The sequence below is a fragment of the Ranitomeya variabilis genome, chromosome 7, assembly GCF_051348905.1.
Source record: "Ranitomeya variabilis isolate aRanVar5 chromosome 7, aRanVar5.hap1, whole genome shotgun sequence".
Taxonomy (NCBI): domain Eukaryota; kingdom Metazoa; phylum Chordata; class Amphibia; order Anura; family Dendrobatidae; genus Ranitomeya; species Ranitomeya variabilis.
In genome coordinates, this window is record NC_135238.1 from 41,828,212 (window position 1) to 41,841,488 (window position 13,277).

General features: G+C 37.6%; 2 protein-coding genes across 2 annotated transcripts in view; both read right to left on the minus strand.

The window, feature by feature from the left end:
- The window catches only part of LOC143785799 (parvalbumin beta-like), a 363,578-nt gene that overhangs the window by 49,767 nt on the left and 300,534 nt on the right, over positions 1-13,277 (minus strand). The gene's annotated exons all lie outside the window — the stretch shown is intronic.
- Positions 730-11,952, minus strand: LOC143784912 (parvalbumin beta-like). Its single transcript, XM_077273544.1, has 4 exons — positions 11,889-11,952; positions 9,531-9,666; positions 9,227-9,348; positions 730-2,966 (listed from the first exon to the last, which is right to left on the minus strand). The coding sequence occupies exons 1-4, from the start codon at positions 11,950-11,952 to the stop codon at positions 2,932-2,934; spliced, it is 357 nt and encodes a 118-aa protein (XP_077129659.1). The 3' UTR covers positions 730-2,931.

Consider the following 13,277-nt stretch of genomic DNA (forward strand, 5'->3'; position numbering starts at 1 on the left):
ACATTCAGTCACACACAGCCACATTCAGTCACACACAGTCAGTAACACACATACATTCAGTCAGTCACACACAATGAGTCTGTCACACACAGTCAGTCACATTCAGTCACACACAGTCAGTTACACACAGTCAGTCACACAGTCAGTTTCACGCAGATGCAGTCAGACAAAGTCAGACACACACATACATTCAGTCAGTCACACACAGTGAGTCTGTCACACACACACAGTCAGTTACACACAGTCAGTCAGTCACACAGTCAGTTACACACAGTCCGTCAGTTACACACAGTCAGTCACACACTGTCAGTCACACACAGTCAGTCACACACAGTCAGTCACATTCAGTCACACACAGTCAGTTGCACACAGTCAGTCTCATGCAGTCAGTCACACAAAGTCAGACACACACATACATTCAGTCAGTCACACACAGTGAGTCTGTCACACACACAGTCAGTTACACACAGTCAGTCAGTGTCAGTCACAAACAGTATGTATAAGCCCAAATGGTTTTAACCTTTCACATCAGTCACTGGATCACCCACAGTAGGTTTTCATTACCTGTTCTGTACAGCTTACTTCATGGGCCAGCTTTGGGCACAGAATTCTTAATTCCTGAACCCCACGCACACAGATCCTCTATATACGGTCAGGGATTCATTATGGAGTTGATGAGAACAATATAAATTCCAACGTGTTTGGAAAAGAGGCAGCTGGAGGCAGATTGAATTTCATCATGTAATTTTATTGTTATATGAAGGACGTTCAGGTAAGGTAAGCTGTAGATACATTATAGGTTATTGTAGAAACATTTTCATGCACTAGACCCAGCACCATAAACACCTTTATCATCCTAAAGCTCAATATTATGCACTATATTGACATTATATAGTGCAAGTCATTAAATCTTCCTAAATATTAACCAATAACCATCAAACACCACTACTAACAAATTATTTCAATGTTTTTAACCCCTTATTCACTCCAGGCTAACAGATATTTGACAGTAACTGGTAAGAAACTCAAAACTCCCAGGGATTTCACAGGAGGACCATCATGAAACGCTAAATATGATCTAGATCACTCATTGTACATAGAGTAGTTTTTAACATGTCAAATTAAGTATAATAAGGAGAGGAATTGGACCAAGTGGTAATTTGCCACCATGGATCCCAAAATAGACCCTGCACTTTTCAGTTGTGCTCCATAGTCTTGGAGAGGGTGATAAGAATCCTCCCAATATTGTTAGCAGCAGATACAGCTTTCTTATAGCACATAACCACCAGTTTAATATTTATTGCATGTATAAATAGTACACATGGAAATAAGAAATTTTGTAATATATCAGACAAATCTGCTTCTTTCTTCTCCTGGACTGATCATTCGCTCTCAAATCAAGGGTAAAATCTGTCTTCAGTTTATACAGATTTGCCCATTACAGAGATAGGAGATGACAGTTGGTTCTATGGAACTTACAGCAGAATGTCTGTGTCGGCCTCTAGCTCCTCCTCTCTCCATAGAATTTTAGAAGCACCAACTGCCATCTCCTATCTCAGTAATGGGAAAATCTGTCAGATTTTCCCGCTACATTGAGAGTGAAAGTTCAGTCCAGGAGGAGAAAGAAGCAGATTTCTCTGATAAGATATATTACAGAATTGCTTATTTTTACTTGTATTATTGATTAGCAAAATAACAATTAAAACAATGGTCACTCTTTAAGGTCTAGCTAAAGCAAGATAGAAACACTACACATGTTCAGTGCTCTGTATGTAGTTCCTCTGGTGCTCTCTGATTTCATGGGGAGTGAAGACATAACATTAAAGACGTTGTCCACTACCCTGACTGAGTTACTGGTTTTGCCATTAATTCTTAAGGATAAATGCCCCTAAATAACCCATAGAGCTTTTCTGCCAAGTTTCATTTTGCTTAATTCTTCTCTACCTCGCTTCCTATGTCCTGGCTGAAGACAGCAGCTAGTAAATATAAGGCTAGGGTCAGGGAACGTGACATAAAAAAAAAAAAATGAAATATAAAATAAACAATGCTGTAGTGGTGCTTTTATAATCCTCTGTTCCCTTCTTAATACATTTCCCTTCATTTCTTGTGCTGGGCTGAAAGCCAACAGTGATCATAGACCTGTGACTCTGCCTACACCCCTCCACCAGTTTCACACACAACCCCAGCACTATTTCCTGTATAGGACACTGTAGGGAATAGAAGTGATGCACAAAGCACCATTACACCAGCCCTGACAATAAAGATTATTCCCTACTCCTCAAAACATTGGATATTGGGATGGATGGCACGGAATGGATCAATAAATAAGATTGATCAATTGGATGGGGAGAGATCTGAATATATTCGTATAAAACGGTATACAGAAGGGTGAATATACTTTACACAGGGTATACAGCAGTGTGTACATGTATATGCACATACATTGCTGTATACATACAGATTCATGGGAGAGCTGTGTCTGCAGGGACAGCTGGCAGGATTGACTTAAACAGGGTGAGCTCTTCTAATTGCAGCCTGGCCCACCCGTATGGCAAATTCCATCAATGTGTCGCTTTCCATAGCCAGGAACGGAGGAAGAATCTGTCTTGACATCACATAAAGCCTAGAGATTCTCGGCCAGTAATTATGTGACCAGAAGAACAACTCATGTTGCAGAAGTATTTGGTAAAATAAGGTATTTAGTAAAGGGCTTATCTATTGCAGTCAGTTTACATGCCCTTGACATGTAAAGTAGTGGACAACCCCTTTAAATACTCAGAGTAGATTACATGTTTTTTCAGCATTTGCAAGGAGAGTTTACATACACACATTATATCAATGCCATGAGTATAAAAAAATGCACAGATAATTGTCTGCCAATAATCAGTTGCCTCTTAGGAAAACAATAGGGGTTAAATTCTTGTCTTCTTCTCATTCTTTTGCAGACCTCACCATAGCCTCGAACTCTGAAAAGAGAATAGACAGAATTGTGGTTTATTTGTTTTATAACAAATTATAATTTTGTAATACTATTAATAAAACCTGAAAACATAGAACAGTTTTGAAAATGATTATTCTTATCGTTGCTTATATTAAACATGAAAACAGGGCTGCCCTAAGATGCAATTAGGATGGCATTCTAGTATTTTATCAGGCACATACACTTGCATTGGTAAGTTTGAGTCCAGAGTGGGATCAAAATAGGACAAGTCCTTTTATTTTTTTGGGGGGAAGCCAATAAGTCTATAAAAAACACAGACATGTAAATATGCCCAAAGACTATAATGGGTACAAGTTCTATCAGCTTTTCAAAGGGAGCTGCCAGCAGTGGATCTTGATAATTTGTGTAACTAAGTGTGTTCAGTGTTGCAGAACACTCCTCAACCAACCATATAATGGGAACTGTAACAGATAATTCCAGCTCCTGGGTAGATATTAAAACTTGATGATTATTTACAACATTTAAAAAAATAGCAAATGCACATAGTGGAAGGAAAAATGCAATGTGTTTCTAACACTATCCAGCATTTTTTGTCACAAAAGCAAAACAAAGCAAAGAAGAGGACGACATGGTATGAAGATGGGAGGCGCCGGACCCGGACCACGACGCCCATTGGACCGGACCGCACCGGGACCGCCCCTGGGTGAGTATAATCTAACTTGTTTTTCTTATCTTTCAGGTTACATCGGGGGCTTATCTGCAGCATTCCAGAATGCTATAGATAAGCCCATCATGGCAGTGGCCTCAGTTTATAGGGCAAAATTGAGGTGACAGATTCTTTTTAATGCAAATTTTCAGCTGCGTTTTACAGTAACAGAAAAGTCTATGAGGTTTTAGGAATGTCATGTACACAGATTGGCTTTTTTTGGCCTCAGTATTTTGTACAATGCCTTGGTTTTGCAACATGTCACTTCTTTCAGTGTTTTTTCAGCATTTATTTTTTTTATCAATAAATTTTTATTGAAATTTGCAAATATGGTACAGAGGGAAAAAAAAACAATACTGTGGTATATTTACATATTACAGTATACAACAAAGAAAAGGGGAATATACCCAGTTAACGTACTAACAAGTAACCAAAAGAGATAGTGGGGGAGGGGGGGAGGAAAGACCCGAGAAGAAATTGTATTACGTCCATACCCAGATGGCTAGTTCAATCGGAGTTCTGAGAATCAGAGTTCGTCATCCGAGATACTGGTATGGCGAAAGGGGTATGGTTTGCATATTCTGCCCATGGAAGCAAATAAGTTCAAATTTGCCCACTTTGTCCGTGAGTATGGCCAATAGGTTTTAATTTATCATATACCAAGAGAGAAGTGATTTAACCCCAGATAGTTCTAAGTTTGTTTTTTTCCATGCCGATGCTATAGTTTGTTTACCTGCCAAGAATATAAATGTGATGAGGGTTCGGGAATATTTAGAAATATTGGGGATACGTTTGTTTAATAGAGCTTCCCAAGGGTTTTTCCTGAGGTTGACATTTGTTATAGAGAGGATCAGGTGGTATATCCTGGTCCAAAATCTGCGCACTGTTGGGCATAGCCACCAGATATGAAGCATATCTAGTGTACAGTTTTTTTTCAGCATTTTTCACCATTGAAAGCAATTGGTGGTGCAAAAAAAGAAGAAAAATTGCAGGTATCACGTCTTGCGTTTTTGGTGCAAAAACCTGATGAAGTAGAATCAGATTTTTTTGGCACTAAACTTTATCAGCATGTACAAGAGACAAATGTACTTTGACAAAAACGCAGGAAAAAACGCAACAAAAACTAAGCAAAACCTGCTTTTTTTTTGCAAGTTTCTTACGGCCAAGAGAGCAGGTTTTGCCTTAAGAAAAAAATGCAGCAAAAATGCAAATTATGTATTCCCGTTGACCAACGAAAATATGATTAGAACATGTGTTAATAAAACAATTAACTAAAACTAATCAGCATACAAAGAAAAAAGCATCAAGGAATACTAAAAAATTGTAAACATAATCTGTGCAAAAACACAAAAACACCCTGTTTCGAAGCAGCAGCAGAAATATTGCGATTTGCTTGTATTAGATATGTCAATGAGATGCTCATTCACATGAACTTTCAATTTATGTGTTGTGCAGCCTACATGCATTTTCTGGCAAATAGAACATCTAATTATATAAATTACATTTTCTGAATTGCAATTGATATATTGATTAATATTAAATGTTCATTTCTTTTTGCATAGATTATGTTAACATGTTTTTAATATTCTTTGTTGTTTTTTCTTTTTATGCTGATTTGTTTTCATTGTTTTATCAACGCATGTTCTGATTATGTTTTCATTGGTCAATGGGAATACTTATGCTTGCTGGGAAAAAAACCCTTTCTTTCTAGCTGTGACAAAGAACGCCGGATAGCGTTCCAAACGCATCACTTTTTTCCCAATTCTTCTACCATGTCATTTGCTAATTTAGAATGTTCTAAACAAAGCATCAAGTTTTATAAATTACCCATCAGTTAGAACCAATTTACTCCTACATTTTTTGCTAACTCACATGTGGCCAGACATCATTCCGTGCACACTGGACTTTTGCCGCATTGGTGAGCTGTCTTTTTCTATTTTTCTTTACACCCATTAATAATCTCATTGAGCGGGTCTAGTCTCCTTCTTGTGCACCCCTCCACCAATCCCATCCATCAGCTTAATATTTATCTGTTACATTCTAAGAAATCAATAGTTTGTCTTTAAAACTTTCAATGAAAATGATCTCAAAATGAAAAGAGTACAAAAAAAATCAGTTAAAAAAAAATAAATCTTATTCATAGCAGTCAGTGTGTGTAAGTGTGAGGATTTGTTTATGTGCCGCTTATGTTCGGTACTGAATTAATCAAGATGTTTTCAAAATGTTCTATTTTTTCTTTATTTTCACTTCAGTAACAGGTCTTTTGATTTCCATAATTCCATTACCCTTATTTCTTGTCGAGGATTGTATTTTGGTCAACCTGGAGAACACCCTATTGGTACAGATGACTTGTCATGTTGAGAAGTACGAGTAAATTCTGATAGTCCAGATTCCCCCTGAGGATGTAGCCATCAGTAAAATCCTTCAGCGTCCTAAGGTCTTACTGATTCTTTAAGAGGGATATCCAGGACTTAAAAAAATGTGCCTAAGCACTAATAGGCTGGTAGTTGCTAACTACCTGCCTCTTGTGCCCAGCATAGAGCGGTCAACAACTTCCGCTCTATGCTGGGGTCCATGTCAACAGAGCGGCAGTTTCTTTTCCTGTTGACAGGGCGGGACTACTGGAGTCATGCTGATTGACAGCCTTCTCTCCACTTCTTTTTGGTGGAAGCCGGCGGTCAATCAGCATGACACCAGTAGGACCACCCTGTCAACCAGAAGAGAAACTGCTGCTCATTTGACAGGGAGCAGATGAATCTCCGGCAGAAGCAGTCAATGACCGGTGTCGAGTAGAATAGACAGGTAGTTGCCTGTGTTAGCAACTACATGCCTTTTATTAAAGTTCCAGATATCCCCTTTAAGAGAAAAATGATTAGAATTTCAAAGTTTATTAAATGTACATTAAGAATTTAATAATCATAGTGTTCAAATCAATACCACTGGTAACCCAGGCTAATATTAAATGGGTAAACCCAACACAAATTTGGTGGTTGTACTCATTTTAGTGATGTTCTTAGGTGGGGTCAGGAACATTCCTGGGTGGGACTGGGGCAGGACTTAAACGTGCTGTTTCTAAAAACACCAATATTGCCAAGTTAACAATCCCTAAAAGAGAGAAGAATAGGAAGCATTTATGGAAACTAGGATGGATAAACACAGAACTAAAACCCATGCTAAAAAGGAAGAAAGAAATGTATATCAAATTGAAAGAGGGAGGCATATCTAAAGAAGAATATAATGCAGTCTGCAGAACTCGCAGGGCAAGCATCAGATTACTAAAGCTAATAATGAATTAAGGCTTGCAAGAGATGTCAAAAGCAATAAGAAAGGATTTTGGGGTATGTCAAAAGAAAAGTCAAAAGTTGCTATAGGATTTTTACAGGATGAAAATGGTGAACTGGGGAAAAAAATGAACTTTTAAATTCCTATTTTACATCTGTTTTCTCTCAGAAAGTAAATGTAACATCAACTTAACTTCAGTGTGCTGTCGAAGGAATAAAAGAATCCACACTATCTATAAACTAAGAGATAGTGAGGAAATACATAGCTAACACGCCTCCATGTTCAGATGAATTACATTCCAGGGTACAGAAGGGGATAAAAGAAATTATTGAACTACTCTCCATAATCTTTGAAAACTCCCCTAAGATTGGTGAAGAGCAAATGTTGTCCCTATCTTCAAAAAGAGGAATAAGGTGGACCCAGGGAACTACAGGGCTGTGAGGTTGACTTCAATACCAGGAAGGTTCTTTGAACAAATTATTAAACAACCTGTATGCAAGTACTTGGATAAGAATGAAGTGATTAACCAGAGCCAGCATGGGTTTGTAACTAATAAGTCATGTCAGACTAACGTAATTTCCTTCTATGACAGAATCACTGACTGGTTGGATCAGGGAAATGCTGTAGATATAGTATATCTCCACTTCAGCAAAGCAATTGACAAAGTATCTCATACCATCCTTATTGAAAAAATTAGTATGTATGGAATGGACAAGGTAACTATTAGTGATTAGTGATTGGGCCCAAAGAGTGGTCATAAATGGCTGCACATCCAGTTGGAAGAATATCTCAAGTGTTGTACCACAAGGCTCTGTCCTTGGCCCTGTGTTGTTCAACATCTTTATCAATAATTTAGATTAAGGAATTGAGGGTAAACTGATTAAATTTGCTGATAACACAAAACTAGGAGTTATGCCTTGTTCACTATCGTCATTAGGATATTTGGTGCATACCCGGGCACCCGATGCAAACTGGAGTAGCAAGCACTTGCGCTCAACACTAATAACAATATATTCAATATGACAATCTAATCTTATAAAATTCTGGGTCGTACCTGTGGGGTCTGAATGCTCACTATACCCCTGGATACAATCCTTGAGGGATTTGATTTCCAAAATGGGGTCACTTGTGGGGGGTTTCCACTGTTTAGGCACATCGGGGCTCTCTAAACTCAACATGGCATCAACTCTGGATTCCATCCAATTTTGCATTCAAAAAGTCAAACAGTGCTCCTTCCTTTCCATGCGCACAAACAGTGAATTTCCCCCGTATATGGGATATTCACATACTGAAGAGAAATTGTACAACAAATTTTGGGGTCCATCTTCTCATGTTACCCTTGTGAAAATAAAAAAGATTAGGTCTAAAGTAAATTTTTGTGAAAAAAGTTAAATGTTCACTTTTTCCTTCCACATTGCTTCAGTTGTCGTGAAGTAACTGAAGGGTTAATAAACTTCTTGAACGAGGTTTTCAGGACCTTGAGTGGGAGCAGTTTTTAGAATGGTGTCACTTTTGGGGCATTTTCTGTCATATAGGCCCCTCAAAGTGACTTCAAATGTGTTGTGGTCCCTAAAAAAATGGCTTTGTAAATATTGTTGGAAAAATTTGACATTTCTAGTCAACTTTTAACCCATCTAACTTCCTAACAAAAGAAATCATGTTTTCAAAATTGTGCTGATGAAAAGTAGAACATTTCGGAAATGTTATTTATGAACTATTTTGTTTGGCATAACTCACAAAAGTTAAGAGTTTGAAAATTGCAAAATTTTCTAAATTTGCCAAATTTATGTGATTTTTCATAAATAAACGCAAGTCATATCAAAGAAATTTCAACACTATCACAAAGTACAATATGTCACAAAAAATATTCTCAGAATCAATGGGATCCATTGAAGCGTTCCAGAGCTATTACCATATAAACTGACAGTGGTCAGAATTTAAAAATTTGGCCTGGTCATTTAGGTCAAAATTAGCTCGATTAGCAAGGGGTTATCCACCCCCTGAATTTTGCTAAATTCAGGGGGTGGATAACTGGTGTAGATGAGTTTTGGAGAGGTGCTATGCTTGGAAAATGAGGGCATGGTCACAAGAATAGTAAAAAAAACAATGTGCTTCACTCTCCACAATTAACAGAATCCTGAAAGGTCTTGCCTAAAAATTGGCAAGTATGAATGATGTGTATTGTACAACATATCTATTTTATATAGCAAAGTTATGTAATTGGTAAGGCGTAAATTTACTGCGAATACACTTGCAATGCACATGTATAAAAGTTATATAATAAAAACCTTCCTTACCATCAAATGAAATTTTGCCACTGATATTAGATCCAGAAGATCCAGAACCAGATCTTATGAAAGCTTCAATCTCAGCAGAAGTCAGCTTCCTGGAATTAGGCCCGAAGCTCACCAGGACAAATCTGATAATTAAGAACATTGTTGTGAGAGTCTATATATTGTCATACTTGTTAGAACAATAACTGAAGGCTCAGATTATTTGGTGCTTGGTTAAAAGTTTCCAAAAATATTAGACTTATGTATGGTTCAGTATAAGAATCTACTTCTGATATTTTTGAATAAAGCATTTAGGCTGTATCCTTACGAAACGTCGTCATATTCAAGGACTCCATCTGTGTCTCTGTCCAGGAAGTTGAAAATCCTTTTTACTATTTCAGCAGACTTGATGTTGACCATACCAGTCTTCTGGAAGAAACTTTTGTACTCAAAGGAGTTGGGAGCTTTATATATATGTATAAAAAAAAAATAATAATAATTTTAAGTAATAAAACTATGATAGACTTAAAGGGAATATATCATGTAAAAAAAGCTATTAACCTACATATATGGTGTTAATCTGCAAGGCAATGGTGTTCTAAAGCCGTGAGGCTGCCGCACTAAAAGCCTGGCTACCAGGAGTAAATAAACTTTGTTTATATAGAGACAGGATTTCAGTCACGGCTCATTACATAGTGATCAGCACTGTCCCTGCTGAGCCGGCGGTCCCAGTGCCGGGGCACGGTTATAGCCACTGGTCACTATATACTGAGTAGTGACTAAAAGTGGGCCGGCTCAATGACTGAAAGCAGGAGGCTGTTGAAAGGAATAAAGTTAATTTTCTCACGGTACCTGGGCTTTAAGTGCAGCAACCACACCGCTTTTAGAACTCTATTAACTCCATATCTGCAGGTTAACAGTGTTTTTTTGACATGACAGGTTCCCCTTAAGAAATTATATTCCATCCTTTTTTCTTGATTTCTTTTAAACATTGCTTTATACATTTATCAAGTACATTAGTATCCATGTAAAAATATGAAATACATTTTTTTTATTATAAATCCTTAGCATTACTAAAACATTAGGATAGACTAAAAAAAGAATCTCCGGCAGCACGGTCCGCAAAGCATCCCGCACACCTGCACACGGAGAACAGTGTGCACTCTCCTCCGTGTGCACATACCACGGTAGGAGAGACAGCGCTACAGTAAGCGCTGTCCCCTGCGTGTGGTGCTGAAGCTGGCATTCATCCCTTCTCTCCTGCTTGGCTGAAAGCAGCGCTAGCAGGAGAAAAGGGATGAAAGATCAAGTTTTTTTGTTTAAATTAAAGTTTGGGGTCACCTCCCACCTACCAGCCCACCCCAACCCCGTGCGCCCGCCAGCTTGAAGAGAAATACTCACCCAACTCCTGCGATGCCTGATCTCAGTGCCGGCAGCTCGTCCTGTGTGAGCTGTCACGTGGTACCGCTCATTAAGGTGATGAATATGCGATGAACTCTGTGACACAGAGTTCTTAGGTGTTGCAAGTAGCAGAGCTCAGAAAATTAACCCTGCCCACACCACAGCTTTTTATGTACAATGTCTACTGACAGTGAGCTGCTTGTCAGTGGAGGGGGCGTGGGCAGGCTAACAGTTGTGCGAGCTGTAGTCCACGCAGTGATAATGACCTGGTGGTAAAACCTTCATTGTAAGTAAACAACAGCACACAGTCTAATAAGTGACACATCCCTGAATTCTGTGTTTCAAACCCTCTCCTGCTGCTGTCTTCAGATTACATAGAAAAAAGCTGCTGACTGATTCCTTTTAAATTAGGGTTTATAAACACAACGTTTTTTTCAGGTGGATTCCACAGCGGAAATCGTCTGGAAAACTTAGCAGAAAATGCTCAAAAGAATCAACATATACATTTCTAAGTAGATCGACTTGCTGTTCATATGTTCAGGCTTTAGAATTTTTTTTAACTACTTCAAGTTTTGAAAAATCGCCAAGCGGATAAGAAGTGACCTGACGGTTTTACGGGCGTTTTCTGTTTGGAGGATGCTCTTTACTTTACAATACAAGTTCATTGAAAAGTTCAAAAGACGCCCAGACATATTTCCCAGTATTTTGCTATCGTTTTTGTATAAAAAAAAAAACCACTAGTGTTTTTTTAAATTATTCAACTGAGTAAAAAAAATACCAGAAATAGACAGTAAAAATAAGTCACAAAAACCTAGGAAAAAACCCTAAAAAAATAAAATAAAATAAATACCGGCTGGCAATACCGTGTTGAAAAAACACCCAGGAAAAGATAGAAAAAAGATGACTCAAGACACTTCAGGGAAAAAAAGTGCCACTGTTGCCTGAAGCATTTTCTGCTTAAAAAAAACTGCAGGTTCATGTGCACATACCCTTACTCCTATTATGCACTGACAATCCACAAAATGTAATATTGACGTCTGTATATATCTCTACAGTAAGACCAGGTTCAGACAAATGTATGAAAAGTAGGTATCCGTTAAGTATATACTGTATATATAGAATAAACTGTGTGGCATCCATTTCTTTGTGCACCTGTCAATGGACAAGTCTCATCCAAAAATGGAAAAATGTCAGTTCTGAACCTGGCCTAATAAATAATAACTACAATAATCATAAATAAGCAATAAATCAAATATAATTTCTTCACTTGGAATCTGTCACTTACCTTGTACAGAAGCCAAGGCGTTAGCAATATCAATAGGAGATAAAAGGTCTCCAATTGACGACATTGTGCTGCAAAAGAAAGTTTACAACTGTAAACCCCCAAACTTTTTACTCTTCTGCTTCACAGCTTACAGTGACTATAAATAACTGAGAAAAGAGCAGCAAAAGTTTCCAAATGTCTTATTCTAACCCTTGGGTCAGTTGTTCACAATATACATACATTACAAGAGACTTAACTATGACGTTAAAGGGATTGTCCAGGCTTGGGACAAAACGTCTGCAAGTATGCAAATCACATACATTCAGCCACGTGACAGCCAACTAGCACGGGCAATATCGGAGAATAGTGACGGCATCCACACCGCACCCTACCACAGATCGGCAATCTGCCATCAGAGTGACTATAAACTTCTGCCCTGAGCCTAAAAAAAAACTTGTAAAACAATTTTTGTGCAACAGTTAAAATTACTATAGGGATACCTATAATAGCTTACCAGTAAAATCATATACACAAGCTTTCCGAGGATAGTGGACCATTCATCTGGCAGGTTTGTCATAACTTGCTTGATAAAAAGACCTCTGGCCTCGGAAAGCATAAAATGTTATGGTTTCTTATTAGCCTGTAAATATATTGCTTGTATATTGCTTTTCCTTTTTTGGCATAAAAATATATAACATCACTTAGATATTTTTCCATAACTCAGCGCCACAATATATTTTGCTGTACATCAGTATACTCACCTGTCACTTGTATTCTCAATGTAGTAAATATTCTGTTATACAGACGGCTCATCGCTCTCTATATATACACACCACATATAGGGTGGAACACATTAAATAATTAAACAAGTCACAAAGATATTATCTGTTGGAGGAAGATTAATGGCCATTATTACATCATATTTTATTACAAATCCTTCTACAAGTAGCTTTGAAATGCAAACAAAAAGCATAACAATGTTCCGCACCCCTGAAAATCATATCATAATTGTTTTATATTGTGTTAAGAAATGCATTAATATAACTGTTTCTGCATTTATTTTACCAGTGTGCTGTTAAAACTATGGCCAACTGCAGGAGTTTTGGTAAGAAAAGGCAATTAGTGGGAAGCTCAGGGAGGAACCATCTATATAAGGGGCTGTTGAAGTCTAGTGATTATCAGTACTTCACAATATTAGTTACCCACAATTTAAAGGGTTGCACTTCATAAATAGAATATATAACACACAAAATCTAACATTAGATGTCTGGTATTTGCAACCAATGTAAAAAAAAATAGAAGTGACTACTGAAAAATAATAATAAAATACTCAATTTTATTTCCGCATTTAAAAAAAAAGGTTAAAATTCAGGAATAGGCATTGGAAAAATATAGAAAGCAAAAAAGGAC

What these genes read in the sequence shown, in the direction of transcription:
- LOC143784912 (XM_077273544.1), bottom strand. Translation starts at nt 11,952, where the DNA reads ATGTCGTCAATTGGAGACCTTTTATCTCCTATTGATATTGCTAACGCC. An exon ending in CGCCTTGGCTTCTGTACAAG is followed by an intron (nt 9,667 to 11,888) that starts GTAAGTGACAGA and finishes ATATATATAAAG; the next exon opens with CTCCCAACTCCTTTGAGTAC. An exon ending in CTTGAATATGACGACGTTTC is followed by an intron (nt 9,349 to 9,530) that starts GTAAGGATACAG and finishes CTTAATTATCAG; the next exon opens with ATTTGTCCTGGTGAGCTTCG.